Source organism: Hemicordylus capensis, chromosome 4 (genome assembly GCF_027244095.1).
Source record: "Hemicordylus capensis ecotype Gifberg chromosome 4, rHemCap1.1.pri, whole genome shotgun sequence".
Classification (NCBI taxonomy): domain Eukaryota; kingdom Metazoa; phylum Chordata; class Lepidosauria; order Squamata; family Cordylidae; genus Hemicordylus; species Hemicordylus capensis.
This window is the reverse complement of record NC_069660.1, coordinates 213,726,513-213,742,661: the sequence shown is the minus strand read 5'-3', so window position 1 is coordinate 213,742,661 and position 16,149 is coordinate 213,726,513. Positions and strand designations below refer to the sequence as shown.

The following is a 16,149-nucleotide window of genomic DNA, read 5'->3' as shown; positions in this document are numbered from 1 at the left end:
TCAGGCCCAAGATCTCTAGAACAGTGGTTGGAAGGTGTATTGACAGACATTGAATCATAGCAGCACCCTGCACACATCTGTCTGTACATATTAGCAGTGCAGGAAACAGGCAGATGGATACTTGAACTATTGCTGCACGTATAGCCATATTTTCCTTGTTCTGGATAGTCCTGGTCCATGTGAAAGTGCATTCTTTTTTCAAGTGAGCAGTTGGCTGCTTTATAGTAAATACATTCTAGATGACACAGCTGGGTTCTGTAAGGAACAACTTGGATGGATTTCACTGAAATCTCTGATAATCATGAGAAACCACCTCCTTCTACCTGACTCGATTTCACACCAGCGGAGGCACACAATCCATGACTGGGTGTTTCTGCTGCACAGGCTTCATGGAATAAACCAGAGGTGTGGCGTAGGAGCACTTGGCTTTTGCACAGCCCTCATTTTGGAAGGAATGTGCAAGAAAAGGTCCCAGTGCTCAAGGGCAGTTCTAATGACATGAACACATGAGGTGGAATAGATGGCCAATTATTCTTTGTTGGCTACTTCAAATACTTGCACTATTCTTTGTGGCTTCTCTGCACATCTCCCTTTGGCTGCTATTTTCTGGTGTTTTGCTCACTTTTAATTGCTGTAATATCTTGCACCTGGGTCAGATTTGCCTGGTGGGGTGGGTGAGAGCCATGCTTGTTGGCATTTTAAACTTTTGGCCCTTATAAAGGAGAGCAACACAGCCCACTGGTGGGTGGGCCACGGCCACCTGTAGGCAGGTGCTGAAGCCAGCCGCCAAAGGAGGGCAGCCTTTGGGGGAGAGACTGAGGCTGTGGCCAAATGTATTGTTCTAGACTCCAAAGACTCCTGCAGATTACAGTTTGTCACCTAGTAATGGGTTTGGCCTGGTACAGGTATGTGTCTGTATGTGTGTAGGCCAGCGGGCTGTTACAGGGGAAGGGAATTCAGAAGTTTAATTGCTGTTCCCCCTTCCAGCAGGCCTACCACCTCTTTGACCTTGGAGAGCAGTGCCAACAACTCACAGAACCTCATCTTATTACTCTGTAATGCCAGGTCAGTCCAAAATAAGTCTGAGATCATCCATGACTTCATGATAGATGAAGGAGCCAACTTGGTATACATTACAGAGACGTGGTCTGGAGAGGCTAGTGGTCCAGTTTGGCCCCAGCTTCTTCTGGTGGATTACTCCATGGTGGAGCAGGCGAGAGGATGTGGCCAGGGAGGTGGGTGGATCTATACCATCCCCCTTACCAGGATACCTGTCAGGGAATTGGCCTATACTGGATGTGTGTACCTAAGTCTAAGGACCAAGGATAGACTGGAACTTCTGTGGGTGTAGCAATCACGCCACTGCCCAACACAGTCCCTAACTGAGCTGACAAACCTCATTGAGGAGTTGGCATTGGAGTTACCCAGGTTGTTGTACTTCAATATTCACTTCGGGACCAGGTTGTCAGGAGCAGCTCAGGAATTCATAGTGGCCATGACGACTATGGGTATATTTCAAGTGGTCTCTGGACAGATGCATGATGCTGGTCACATGCTTGATTTGGTCTTTTGCTGTGATCAGGGTGGTGTTCCTGTCATATCCCCATTGTCATGGACAGACCACCATCTGGTTAAGGTAGCACTTGCAACCACAACCCACCTCTGAAGGGGTGAAGGACCCATTAGGCTGGTCTGCCTGAGAAGGTTATTGGATCCAATAGTATTCCAACTTATTTCCAAGAAAACTTGGAAGGGTTTAGAGCTGGCTTTGCTAATAATTCTGTCGATGCTCTGGCAAACATGGAACAATGATCTCACTACAGCAGTAGAGACGATTGCTCCTAAGCATCCTCTCTGACCTGCTTCAAAATCAGCCCTGTGGCTGAAATCAATATCTTGATGAATCCCAGATCTATTCCTCCATATTAACCTCATCAGGAAATGGCATGTTTCCTAAATGCCTGCCTAGACCTGGTAACGGGTTGGATGAAGAATAACAAACTGAAGTTGAATCCAAATAAGATGGTAGTACTGACTGTGGGCGGCCGGAACCAGAGAGATGATTTAGATCTGCCTGTACTGAATGGGGTTACACTTCCCCTGAAAGATCAGGTACGTAGCTTGGGAGTGCTCCTGGATCTTAAACTCTCTCTGGTGTCTCAGGTTGAGGCAGTGGCCAGGAGTGCTTTTTATTAGCTTTGGCTGATACATCAGCGATGCCCATTTCTAGAGGTAAATGACCTTAAAACAGTGGTGCATATACTAGTAACCTTCAGGCTTGACTACTGTAATGCACTCTATATGGGGCTACTTTTGTATGTAGTCTGGAAATTACAATTGGTACAGAATGCGGCAGCCAGACTGGCCTCCACGACAACCTGAAGGGACCATATAACACCAATTTTTAAAGAACCACACTGGCTGTATTTCTAAATGAAATACCAAGTGCTGCTTATTAGCTATAAAGCCCTGAACAGCTTGGGTCCGGGGTACTTAAGAGAGCGTCTTCTCTGTCATGAACTCTGTCGCCTATTAAGATCATCTGAAGAGGTCCAGTTATGGTTGCCACCGGCTTGTTTGGTGGCGACTCCGGACTGGGCCTTGTCTGTGACTACTGACTACCCTTGGGCTTTGGAATATGCTCCCTGTCAAAATAAGGGCATCTCCTTCTCTATTTGCTTTTAGGAAGACCCTCAAGACACACAGGTTTTCTCAGGCTTTTTTAACTTAAATTAATTTTGAACTGTTTAATTGTTTTTATCCTATAGATCAGGGTTTCTTTACCTTGGGCCCCCAGATGTTGTTGGACTACAACTCCCATCACCCTCAGCCACAAAGGCCATGTCTGGGGATGATGGGAGTTGTAGTCCAACAACATCTGGGGGCCTAAGGTTAAGAAACCCTGATCTATAGATGGTTTTAACTTTTTATTCCATGAAATTATTTTAATTATCTTTACTCTTTTATATTTGCAGTGTTTTAAATTGTGTACACTGCCTAGAGATGCATATATCAGGCAATAGATAGATTAGACAGATATGTAGTCTAGCTCAGTAGTCTGGAGTCTGTTGAGCTAGGGAGCATTCAGTGATGGACTGCATGGCAGCCAGGACTGTAGAGGTGACTCTGTGCCAAAACGAGGCTGAAGAATTGTGCAATATTACATGTGCATTGCATTATAACACTAGTGCAGTTTCACAGGAGCACTAAATGGAAGAACCGCACAACTACATTTGTGCATTTCTCGAGTTCAGCACAACAGCACTCTTGTGTAGCTGTGGAACATTACATTGCAATGCTCACACAACACTGCGCAGTATGTCAACTAGTTACTCCTAGTATATCTTCATCCATAGAAGGGTTGTTGTTGGTTTTTTTTAAAAGTTGATTATTTCAAATTTTGATACTAAGGCAATTTGCATACCAAAATTTTACAGTCTTATTTCTTCTGTCTGCAAAAGAGGGCAGTCCAAAATGATGCTACTTCATGAAGTTGCAGCTTAGGAATATTAAGGAACATTCTGCCAAACTATTTACATTAAGATGAAGCATGATCTGCAGTGTTGAGAATTTGCTCTGTATTTCAACTATTACTGGGGCATCAATAAAGGTGTTGGCATGTCCCATTGTACTGTCACCCCCTCCCCCTGCTAAACTAGTACACTGCTGCCTAATGGCTATTTATTATACGAATCACAGCCTAGAGGCAGAGAAACCAGTTTGTAGCAAGAAAACCTCCCTTCTATTCAAGAGAAGACATTATCAGGGAGGCAAGACAGATATAAGTATATCCAAGAAAGGGACCAGGTATGATATAGAGAATCTTGGCCCCCCTCAAGAAGAGGTGTATAGCAAGGAATGGGCTCTGGGACGAAAAATGAAGATGGGCCCCTGACCAGCCCGCCCCCACCAAACTTCTTCAGTGAGCCACAATGGGGAGAGCAAAGAGCAAGTTGTCACCCAGTCAGTGGCCAAGGGACATTTGTTTACCCTTGTTCAATTGTAGCTATGCCCCTGCCCTCAAGCTCTCTTCCCTCTTTGATAAGAAATGCAATTTATCCAAATTAGGAGCTGCTTCTATTTTCTCAACAAATCTTCTTATCTTCTGGCTAGTCACACCTCTCTCAAAATCCCATTATTTCTAACACTCTGCACTGATCTGAGCCACTAGGAGGTCAACAAAGAACATGACTGAACTGCAAGTCATTTCCTAGTATTGTTTTGCCTTATAAATAAAACAGAGCAAGAGAACAAGATCACCTTTATAAACTAAAATGGGTAGGTTAAAAAAAAACCCCTCTGAATTTTGCAGGCTGGAATGTACTATGCATATTATTAACAACCTTCTCAAAAATTTGGGCATGATTCATCCAAAGTTAAGCACTTTTTCATTTCCCAGAGTTCAGCGCGCCTGCTGAAGTAGGATTTAAAAATGCTTAATTTTAGCTAGATCATGCTCTTTATTTGCTAATTTCCATTGAGAAATGATGGCCGAGATGGATATGAAATTCCCATTCTGATGCTTATTGATAGTGGCTGACATCCTGATTAAATTTACTCAAGGAATTCTCATTGAAATTCAAAGGACAAGTTACAGTAGGTATGCCTAATTATTTCAATGGGACTTCTTTGAGTAAATATAGTCAGGATATCAGTGTGTGTGTGTGTGTGTGTGTGTGTGTGTGTGTGATAAATAAATAAATAAATAAATTCAATTGACTGAATTTTTAAAAAGGGCGTTCTGTTCTCTCTACCTGTCTTCCTTAAAGGAGTACAAAAACTCTGAAAATGCAGATTTCCAATTGATGGCTAAACTAGTTAAGATCCTTCCTGGCAGCAATCAGTACTTTTCCTTTCACTTTTAAGTACTCTTCAGTATTATGCTAGTTGGAAGACAAGTTTTTCTTTCCACATTTATGGTTTCAGTGTATGAAAGGTACCCAAAAGCTATTGTTCAAAATGAGGAGCCATGATTGGTTCTTTATCCCCTACATGGTACGCTGAGATTGGTCTATAGATCTGAAGGTGGGAGCAAGGCTTTGCCTTTCCTCCTCATGCATTCAATACCTTAACCTCTTAAGGGATGCTCGAGAGGCAACAGAGGTACACACTCCCTCACTCTCTTTCTGAATTCTCTATTTTCTTTCTCATTTTCTATGGTTGGCTAAAGAAGATACAGCCAGGAGGTATGTCCCTGTCTCTGATGCAAGATTGTGCAAGGTAGGACTGCTGATTGGCAGCCCCACCAAGGTGTTTTCCAGATTACATGCTACAACAGGGGTAAAATGTTTCGGCTTGGCAGGATGGTATTGAAAACGAGCCCCAGAATCTCAAACTCCTACAACAAAAATACAGCTATTTTTCTGCAGCAAACTTGTATTGTTGTAGCACTATAACACAAAGATAAAATCTGAAATAAGGCATAGGAAATGTGAATGGCACCTTGCGGTCAGCGCGGTGACCGGTGTCACAACACAGGAAGTATGGAAGCACACTTAGCAGATCCATTCTGCTAAGTGACACTGTGGGAGGGTTTAATCTGGAAAGCGCCTAGCTCTCAGAACTTAGAACTGCTAATCCAACGCAACTCAAGAATGAGACAAACCCTTTCTAGAAGTGACTTCACAAGTTCACTGAACATGTGGAGGAGGGCAAGGGGGCTACCTCTGCTGATCCCACCCCTGACACTGTTCTACAGGCCCTGTGCCAATGCCCACAGATTCGATGTGATGTCTCAAAGGGATATCTACATGTCCACAGTGTTACAATTTAATAGTTCGATGTTTGTTGTTTCGATTTGATCTTTGATCAGCTTTTATTATTTGTCTCCTTGCTGCGTCTTCAAAGTATAATAACCGAATACCTTAATACATATAATGGTATTGTTGTTTTTTAATGGATTCATTTGTGAGGGCCTATTTCTAAGAGTTCACTGTTGCTAAAGGTGTATTGAAGTTGGTGTAATTGTCATGCATCTGAAGGTTTCTGTTCCTCTTTCACTGACAATACATAAATGTCCTCTCTAACTATGCACCATTCTCCAGTGATTTATTCCCATCTAACTCAAATGTCACAAGCAATAGAGCTTCCATCCTTTAAAAGTCTATTCCTCAATTTTATGACTCATGAGTGGCATTGGGGAGATACTGAGTGCAATGAAAACAGAATTAGGCTAATGTTGAGTGCTTTTGAAAATAGCATTCTTCACTTTCACAAAGCATTTCCTGCCATGTAGCCTAAGATTTCCTTTTTCTTATTTCTACCACCAAAGATGTAGCAAGGGTTTTTTGTCCCCATAGTTGTACTTTGTGTTTCCCTCCCTCACTGCCTATCCAAGTTTGAGAAGAGTAATAAGGCACATGGGGCACACTAGAGTAAGATTAACAGGTCTTGAGGATGGCTCATACAGTCTGTAAATTGCAATAGCAATTTCTGCTATTATGGAGATACATGCCTGTATGTGCTCACACCATAGAGGAAAAAGTGTGATATAGGGTGTACAGATATGTATGCCCAATCTCTGCAATCTTCTACCTAAAAAATGGATGATAGATTACAACTGTGTAGCACATACATGCACAAATGTACATCTTACACCCTGCATCACACATTATGCTTTACATATGATGGAATATGTGGTTCACAGATTCAGCCCTCAGTTCCATTAACATTGATGGAACTCAGTTCCATTAAAATTAATTAATGTTAGCACTTATTGATGCACAATGTTAATTCCAAATACTGAATTCTCATTGAATTCAGTGGAATTTATGTCTAAGTAAATGTGCATAGGATTGGACTCCAAGCTCTATGGGTTTGCATTACCTTTATATTATGCCCATTCTTATTTGAAGTTAATGGTCAAAAATAGATGTCTCTTCAGTGCTTCATCCCCCTCCCCAGGCTATAGAAGCATTTGCTTGTCTTCATCACAGCTTTCAGAAAAGAAAAGTGCCAGTAATCATTTCCAGTGAATAAACTACATTAGGGAACTGTAACACTTCTAGATGACTGGCAGGTCATGGAGCACTAGACATTAGGACTAAACACGAGGCTGCTGTTTTCAGCTGTAGCTCTGTGTTGCCAGAAGGCCTGCTTCTTCCATAAACCACTTTCCTGAGAAAGATCTGGAAGCTTTTTAAGACAGGAGTCTCATATTCATGTCTGAGCTTTCTGACATTACAAAAACAAGTATCTTTTGGCCATTCCCCCACATGCATTTACAAAACATACACTGAGAAATAGGACCTTGGAAGTGGCCCCAATAGGCTTGTGCAATACATGAACCACCAACTGAAATGCATCCCGCCAACATGCATTGTAACCCAGCAGGTCTTCTGACAGCTTCCGCTCACAATTTTTGCTGCCCAAAGCAACTGATTGAGTCCCTGGCTGACTGCTATCCATGTCTGCTGAGCTGTGTGCAGGTGGGTGGGTCACAATGCATTCAGGCTGCTCAAGCTATATACTTGTTTGAGGCATTATTTCTAAGAATACCCTCTTTAGCATTTGAAAGGGAAATTGACACAACATGTTTTAAGGATTCCTTTTGAAGAATCTATTGCAGTTTTACAAAAGTAATTTAACAATCAGTTGAAAGCTGTAAGGGTTCCCCAAGCGTAGAAGAAAGTAGGCTCTCACCTTGCGTGTTAATCTTCTCTTTATTTCCCGTTTTTCTTCCTGCTCCTCTTGCTCATTCCGTGCTGGAAAAGATACAGAAGGTCTACTGGCTGGGCTGATCAGACATGTAGAATAATACAAAAGCTGGCAAACATATGAATGGGGCTATTAATGTTTCAGACCTTCCTTCTGATGGAGAGAAGAGACTCTTGGGAAAAGTGAACTTTTGCTATCCCTCTTGCCAATAAAATTCTCTGTACAGTATACCTTGCAAAACATTTACATCCCTTTTCCTCTGCCCAAATGTCAGCATGCATTTTATTCCTTAACGTGTTTTAGTTTATGCCAGCGATTGGGCAGGGAGCCAGGGCTTTCTCAACCATTATCTTTGTGCCTGAGGGTCTCTCAACTGTGGGGAAAAGGAGGGATGATACTGCGAGCATCAGTTAGGAGCACACTGATAGGGCAAGACGCCCAAAGCCCTTTCTGATGTAAAATTTCGCTGTTATGGAATAGCTTCTGGAATGAATCTCAGTGGGGCTGTATATATAAGAAAATATTTGGTGCCAATGGGTCATTCCTACAACTTCACTGCATCTGATTCCATGAACTGCAGTTTTCCAGGAAACTAGGCTCAACTCACAGGATCATTCATGATGATACTCATTGGACCCATCTTGACATTATTTCAACGTATACAGTTACACATACCAGTCAAGTAGTTTGCCATTTATGGCTGAAAATTGAACTGGCCTGTGGCAAGACACAGATGGACATAGATGGCAAGGCATGTGTTATTTTAAATTTTTCTTCAGCACTAGAAATTTTAGTCCCTTTACAGATGATTAACGTGCTCTTGTACAAAAGGAAGACACTTTCATTTGTATAAGTGGACAATATTCACTTTCCTGTTGCAATCTCCACGCCACATCCCACATGCTTCTGGCGGATGCCCCTCAAGACAGTTTTTGTGTGTGGGAGTTTAGAGGGTTGCTGTGGCAAGGAGGGGAAGCGGAATTTCATTTGTGTGAGCTTTCAGTCGGAGGGCTGTGGGCCACCTCCAGCCTCAAAGGCAGGATGCCTCTGAGTACCAGTTGCAGGGGAGTAACAGCAGGAGAGAGGGCATGCCCTCAACTCCTGCCTGTGGCTTCCAGCGGCAGCTAGTGGGCCACTGTGAGAACAGGATGCCGGACTAGATGGGCCTTGGGCATGATATAGCAGGACTGTTCTTATGTTCTTCTACTGACACTTTTTAAGCTTCAACACACACCAGGATAACAGCACCCAACAATAGCTTCATGAGAAGTATGATACATATATTTCTTGTTTTCCAATTCCTTACAGGTTTATCAGGTAAAATGTTTGTTTGATACCTTATTTAATTATAAAAAGTTTGTGGTGTTTGAAAAATTGCTCTGAGAAGGCAGGGAGCTGATTTGGTGATAGTTACAAGGGCTAGCCAACCAGCACTGTGCACAGTCCCTTTGGCTGCAACAGGAAAAGTGGGTTTCTTCTGATCGCGATGCTTAATTGTACATCTGACCAAAATAGTGTGAATGTGGTTCCACAACAAGCTTACCACCCAAATTATGTATGCCACTTATGTACTTATGCATACCCTTTATTTCTAAAAGGACAGATTAACAGGACTCTGATGCACTGCATATAGTGGCCGACATTCTGCACAGCAGAACACTAGCATTAGGGACCACTGGGGCTGCTGCACAAAGTGCAGCCTTGATGGGGTAGCACAACAAGGCAGTTGTGCAAAAATTTAAAACCGCATCGAGGCAGTTGCACAGCACTACTCCTGTTGGAAACAATGGAAAAAGCACTGCGGAACTGCCAAGATGCTATTTTAACTTGTGAAATTCTTTGTTGTGCTACATCACTGGGGCTCCCTTTCATGTTCCACAGCAGTCCTGGTAGGTCCCTAATGCTGGCATCCTGCTGCGTGGAATGTCAACCATTGATCTGAGACACAAGATCTACTTATTTCACTGGAGTTTATTTTCAAGTAAATGCGCTTAGGATCATATCCTAAATCAATAGGGTTTTAATGGTTTATTTTCACTGTGTTTTGAGTTTATATTAATTATGCATAGCTAAACAACTTTAACCATTTATAATTCAAATATATTTTGCTCAGGCTGAGATATAATGATTAATTCTAGCTGCATAGCAAATGCCCCATTGTGATATAAGCCAAGTTTGCCTTTGTGTGTAATTTTTTGTGGCTTTAAAATATAATGATATAATGATGAGTTTGTGAATACAAACTCACTAGGAAGTTATTAGCCAGCTTGGAAAATGACAACTTAGAAATCCGTCCATAAATTACAAATGGTTCTATTCAAATCTGAGTAACTTTGCTGCAAAATTAATAACAAAAAAGTAACTGATGGCCCTTAACTTAGATTTTCTTGATTGATTACCTGTAACCCAAATATGTTCTCACTTAAATGTCAAAGTAAAAAATGTGGATATTTGTTATATATAGCCATTATAAATATAGCTTTATAGAAAATTATTAAAAAGGCATACAATATGTCTGGCAGAAGCAGAGAGGGCTGAAGATGGTCCCTAGTCCAAATGAGCCTCTTTGGACATACTACATGAGAGGATTACTCACTATTCCTAGCCCTTACACAGTCTTTGCATTCAAGCTTGCAATGACTTACGTTTCAGAATGTTCCTCTGTTCCAATTCTTCAGCAGTTGGCCTCTGGCTCAGTCGTCTGCGGAAAAAGCCCAGGATCAATTTTTGGACCATATCACATGTTCCAATATTCAGTGTGTTGAAGAGTTACTCTTTACCCCATCATGGAGAAACAGAGACGATAACATTGTTCTTATACAGATGGCATGTCTCAATATAACTGAGCATAACATCCACTGGTAGTTTCCTCTATTGCCAACGAAGGGGAAACCAAACATGTTGTATCATATGAGGCATGCCTCTTCCATCTCCACCTCAGGCAAATTGGCTGAGAATTAGACGATGCAGATGTCTTTACTTAATTTCCTTCCTTCCATGCCTCCTTCCTGACTTTCACAAATATGACAAGCTTAGCTCTGTGTCCCTCCTTCCCTATGTTTGTGTGAGCTTCCAAACTGTACCCTACTTGTCTGAAGAGGCTGTGAAAACAAAGGCAGCTAACAGTCCAGACAAACAACTAGGCATAGTTAGCCTGCCCTGAACAATGGCAGTTCTTCTTTGCCTCCTCAGTCCTCACTTTCCCCTGAAAACCTTGATTCAAGTTCAGAATGACAGTCACTGAATTTGCTCTTCAGCCAACCTGCATATTGTTTAGCCACAGCAAATATAGCGTATGATGCAAAGGGTGTCATGAAAGCACGCCCCCCCCCAACACAAATGCCATGAAGAAGCAGGGAAAAGTAGTGTTAGGGAAACAAAGCTGTCCATGGAGATGACATCAGAAGAGAATGGTCTCCAGTCTCTCCCTGTTCAAGTCAATGGGAGTTTTGTCTTCAACTGTAGTTCTTTTTGGGCCATGAGTGATCATTTAGAGATGTTTAGAATGCAGCTGCCAAACTTACTCTTCCAGGACAGAATCCACCAGGAAATTCTCCTGAGCAAACCCCAGTTAAATGAATGAGATTAGGAACACTTGCTCTGCCCCCATACCCATTCATTTCAATGTGCACTGGAAAAGCTAGGGCAGCAGGGGCCTGTGTTCTGCCCCCTGCTCCAGTGCCCTCCTCCCAAGCAGCACACATGCCCCCAGCCAATGGTGTGTGCCTTTTCTCCTTACCAGGTCAGCGGCAGTCACCCCACTATTGCTGCTGCTCCTGCAGGCTGCCACTGCCACCCAATACTAATTATCCACCACTGTGAAGCAAGGAGAATGTGCATGCTCCATTCCCATCTGGCTTGGCGGCTGCTGGGAATCAAGGAAGTCCCATTCCATTCCTTTCTCCAGAAAGGAACAGAACAGACCCTTCTTGCTTTTCAGTGGTGAATATTGGCAGCAGGCAGCTGTGGGCAGCAGTGAGGGCAGATGCAGGAGGTGAGGAGTCAGGGTGAACAGTGAGGAGCTGCGGCAAGGGGCGGCGGTGTAGAGAGCCTGGTGAGGGCCTTTGGAGGGCCCACTCTCCTGGTGGACCAGTTGTTTTGGAAAACCTTTGGGCATTAGTAGCTGCACCCCTGCCAATGTGGTTTGTCCAGTTAATTAGGTTCCTGATTTGTTGCTCTGGTCGTATTACCTTCACTTTCATTGGCACCTTAGGGTCAAACTAGACATTCACCTAAACCTATTGAGTAGCATGCTTACAAGCTTATTATTCATAACAACAACAAATCTTTATGGAGTCTCAGCCTTGATTGGGACTGCAGGGCTCAAGGAAGGGGAAGTAAACTCTTGTGCAGTTTTTGTGCCAAAAACCAGCCCTGAAGCAGCTACTTGCTACAAATAGCTGTTGTGATGGCAAATAGCTCCTTTAGGGGCAGCTTTCTTTTTTCTTTTGGCACTAAACACTCATGCATTCAATTTTAGAGTGAACATGCTCTAGGCACTGGGTGAGCTACAGGCTTGAGGGAACCCTCCCGTGCCATTCTGTGGGTCCCACTCCACCCTAATGCACCCCTCCCCCCCCTTGGTGGCAGGACCTGGCAGTATAGCGAGTTTATAGTTCTTTTGTCACTGCAGTAGCAGCAGGTGAAATAACAATGTCAACCCACCATCTTTTTCCCCACAAGGAACCAAGATATGTAGCAGTACTGCACTATGTTGTGTGGAGGAAAGTTGTAGATGTCAGCAGGAGTGTAGCAAGGATGGAAAAAAAAGCCTTGTGATGTGAAAGGTGCTGTGAAAGCAGTATTCTTTCCCCCCCAGCCCCCATGTCTTTGTTGCAGATTAACTATATGGACATGATGAAAAACAAAACATTATTGGTATGCCCTTTCTCTTGTTCCTATGCAAGTAATACCACACACTCCCCATGCTCCAGTCAGAAACCTGGCTGGAGTTTTGCCAATGAGTCAGGAAGGCAGGAAGGGAAAGCAAAGAGTAGGACATTTCCCAACCAGCGACCCCCTTCTCTCATGGGCCCAGGGACATTTACAGGCATCTACCGCCCAGCAGACATCCACTGGCTAGAATGCTGCTGTTTCTCCTGCTTTTGCTGCAGTGACAAATACCACTGCACCATCAATACCCACTGCTGAGGTAAGGACGGGAGTGAACCCAACCACCAGACAGCAACCTTCCTTGCAGGCCCAGGGCAGATGTCTGTAGTGGGCCTCTTGAGGTACTTGACCCTCAGCAGTTACCCAAGGATGCTGCCTTGTGACACTGAGCCTCACAGTCTGCTCGGGAAACTAGGTAGTCACCTAGGGTGCCAGGTGGGAAGGGGCACAGATGGCATGGGCCATGTGCCATCTGTGCAGGTGACCCATCCCCCAGGCATGCACACACACACCTCGTGTCAGAGCAAGCGGGCACTCCCATCCTTGTTGCCCGCCTGGCTATCCACTTGCTCTCCTCACTGCCTCTGCCTGCTGCTACCGGCTGCTTCTGGGCAGTCGGTCTGCTGCGGTGCATTACAACCATGTTACCGCAGTGACATCATTATAACATGCCACAGCAACATCATTGCGGCTGAGCAGCAAGAAGAGCAAGTGGGCAACTGGGCAGACGATGGGGACCACCCATCCAATGGGAAGCACCTTTCCGTGTGGGCAAAGGGGGTGCCAAATCCAGGCTTTGCCCAGGGCACCACTAATCCTTGGGCCGGCACTGCTGAGCCTACACATCTAGAACTTTTTCATGAGATTGGGAAGCCTGATTGTGCCAGGGTTCTTGAATACATGGAGAAACCCTATGTGTTCACAGTTGTATACATATAGGGCCCACTCACACTAATGATGAGTGCTCTGAGGTTGGGGGCATGGCCAGCAGCACGATCCTGCTCCGCCTCTCATGAGTCCAATGATTGTGGAGGGTGCTCATCATTTGCACAGGACTAATGTTGTTCACCCTTCAGTCCTTGATCAATTTAAAATATGGGTCCCATTAAAAAGTAGTTGTTGATAAGGGCTTTCAGAAACTGTACAGAGTATGCCAAATTTAAAAGAGAATCGGGGCCACACTACTTACTCAAATTCTGGAACCACATCTATGGAAAATAAACTGATTAGAAAAGAGCTAAAAGGGTCAGGAATACTACATGTTCATTTAGAATGAACTGGTACTTACTGAACCCTCTGAAAACAGAGAGCTCTGTATCAGTAAGTACTGCTAATCATGACGATTATCCTTACAGTGCAACCAGTGTTACAAATATTATGTGTAGCGAGTTCACCTTAGGACTGTGAAGCAATTAGATGCAACTGTGCCTGGGAATAAAAATATAAAGCTGTACCACTTAGCATTGCAATGTGTAGCTCTATTGTAGAGTTGCAATGTGTTGCATAATGGCTTTTCAGAAGCCTCATTAGAATAACTTGCAAAAAGGAGGAATGCTTATTACATATCCTGGCTAATGAGTAACCATTTTCACGAAAACATTAAGAGGTTCTTGAACTTCACTGGGAAAAAAAATGGACAAGAAGATAAAAACTTTGCATAGCTTAGATGCAAAAATAAGTTAAAAACACCCATTTCCAGGCATAAGTGGGGGGAAACCCTAGATTTCTAGCAAAACCAAAGCTGGAAAGGCAGTTCAGAGATCCTTTCCAAAACCCAGTGTTGCAATAAAGCTGACAAACCATGGATGGAAGGTTTGTAGCTCATGATGGTGTTAAATTATTGCCTAATTATAACAGCATTGCAAGCCTGACAATGTGACTTCCCTTCAATGCTGACATAATGCCATTGGCGCATGTGACTCTTAGGCAGCAATTGGTGCACCTCTGTCTATTTGAAGAACTCTGTCCACATGCATTCATCAAAGTGGGCCAGAGTGGACAATACTGCTTCTCCTACTCACATGGAAGGAAGTGTGAACCTGCCCTCTCTACCCACCCAGTACACCAGCCTCAGCTCTATTAGCCCTGAACATGAACAGGTATTGGCCATGTGCAATGTACGAGTATGTAGGCCAAAACTGTATGGTCAAATTTTCCTGATTTTTTTCTCCTGGAGGATCACCTGCATGATATTTATTTTTATGTGCTTGGGCCACATCCAGATGTTCTGCCCCCATGTGGATGTGAAGCATCAGGAGAGGTGGAGCCTGCACACTGGGTGAGTGAGGAAGGCAGGTGTGCACTTGCTCCCTTCCACATGATAGGCCAGATTGTGGGAGGGGTATAATCCAACCCACCCTAGCATGTAAACATGTAGAGGGGCATGGGAATTGGATCATTAAGAGACTAGAAGATTAGAGGTTGAATTTTAGGACTGTTTTAGGGCATGTTTGTGGTGCAAATAATTGAAAAGGGCTGCCTTCCCCAACAAGTCTGAGCCCAACTGACTACACAAATTCACAGACAGCTAGTATATTTTGAAGTAACAGCTACCGGTCAGGCCTGCAATAAGAATATCAAACCTGATGAACACATTCTTTTTCAGTGATGATGTGCTGGTGAACCAGTTAGCGCTCTTACTTGCTGGAGCAGCAACTTTTAGGATTAGTTTATCAGGGGACTGGAAGACATGAGTAATGCTACTGCATGTTTTCAGGCATGTCTGCAATTAGATACTATTCTCTCCTCTCATCCCCAAACAAGTCAGAGCACAACCAAATTGGCTAAAGGATATAATAAGTGGAGATAATTTTCTGAAGCATTAGTTACAGGTGGTTGCTGGGAGTCATTATAAGCATATTTACATCTGTAGATAAGCATTTTTTAATCTGTTAATTGATGCTGCAACAGGTAAAGTTCACAACAGGCTATAGACTGCTAATAACTTGAGACATAAGAGTTTTGAGATGGAAATGCAATTGTGGTATGTCAAGTGAAAAGATGACCTTTTTTGTTCAACTTGATAATGAGCATTGTTGATATTTCTAGTGATAGCTGAAAATGCTTGCTCAATGAATTTTAATGATAGATGTTTCTTTAATAAGCATTGATGGATGGTGGTTACTGAGGTAGGATACACACCAAACAGTCAGGTAGGGGCAGTAGAAACAGTTGGGAGTTGCACTGTGGTCAATGAAGCAGACACAGGTGAATTTTGCAAATGGCTGGAATAAGGATTCTTGGGGGCTCCATGCAGATGCTGTTTTATTTGTAGGGAATGACACTTGGTTAAAAACTAGCACCATCTGTTTGGATAATTGTCTGCTCTCCCATGCTCAACATGTGCAGCCGTAAATGAATAGATATTACAAAAGTGCCACAAGTCTTCCTTACAAGGAAATGGCCTCAGTGTAATGGCTGCCTCTGAAACATCCTACTGCTTGGAAGTACCAGATGCACCTGGATTGCACCTTGGGAAAGAGAAATGTTAGGGATGTGCAAGAACCTTTTTGGAGGCCCTTTTACAGGCCTCCAAACAGGTTTGAATACTGGCTGGTTCGAACGTTCAGTGGTAGTGGGGGGTAAGACTTTAAGAGCGGC

At 43.4% G+C, this 16,149-nt stretch overlaps 1 protein-coding gene across 13 annotated transcripts in view; it reads right to left on the bottom strand.

Moving 5' to 3' along the window:
• The window catches only part of PHACTR1 (phosphatase and actin regulator 1), a 451,342-nt gene that overhangs the window by 18,056 nt on the left and 417,137 nt on the right, over nt 1–16,149 (bottom strand). For all 13 annotated transcript variants that reach the window (XM_053250895.1, XM_053250898.1, XM_053250896.1 and 10 more), the window contains 2 exons: nt 10,302–10,357; nt 7,642–7,703 (listed from right to left, as the gene is read on the bottom strand). In XM_053250895.1, coding sequence (XP_053106870.1) covers nt 7,642–7,703; nt 10,302–10,357 — 118 coding nt within the window. The remainder of the gene's footprint in view (nt 1–7,641; nt 7,704–10,301; nt 10,358–16,149) is intronic.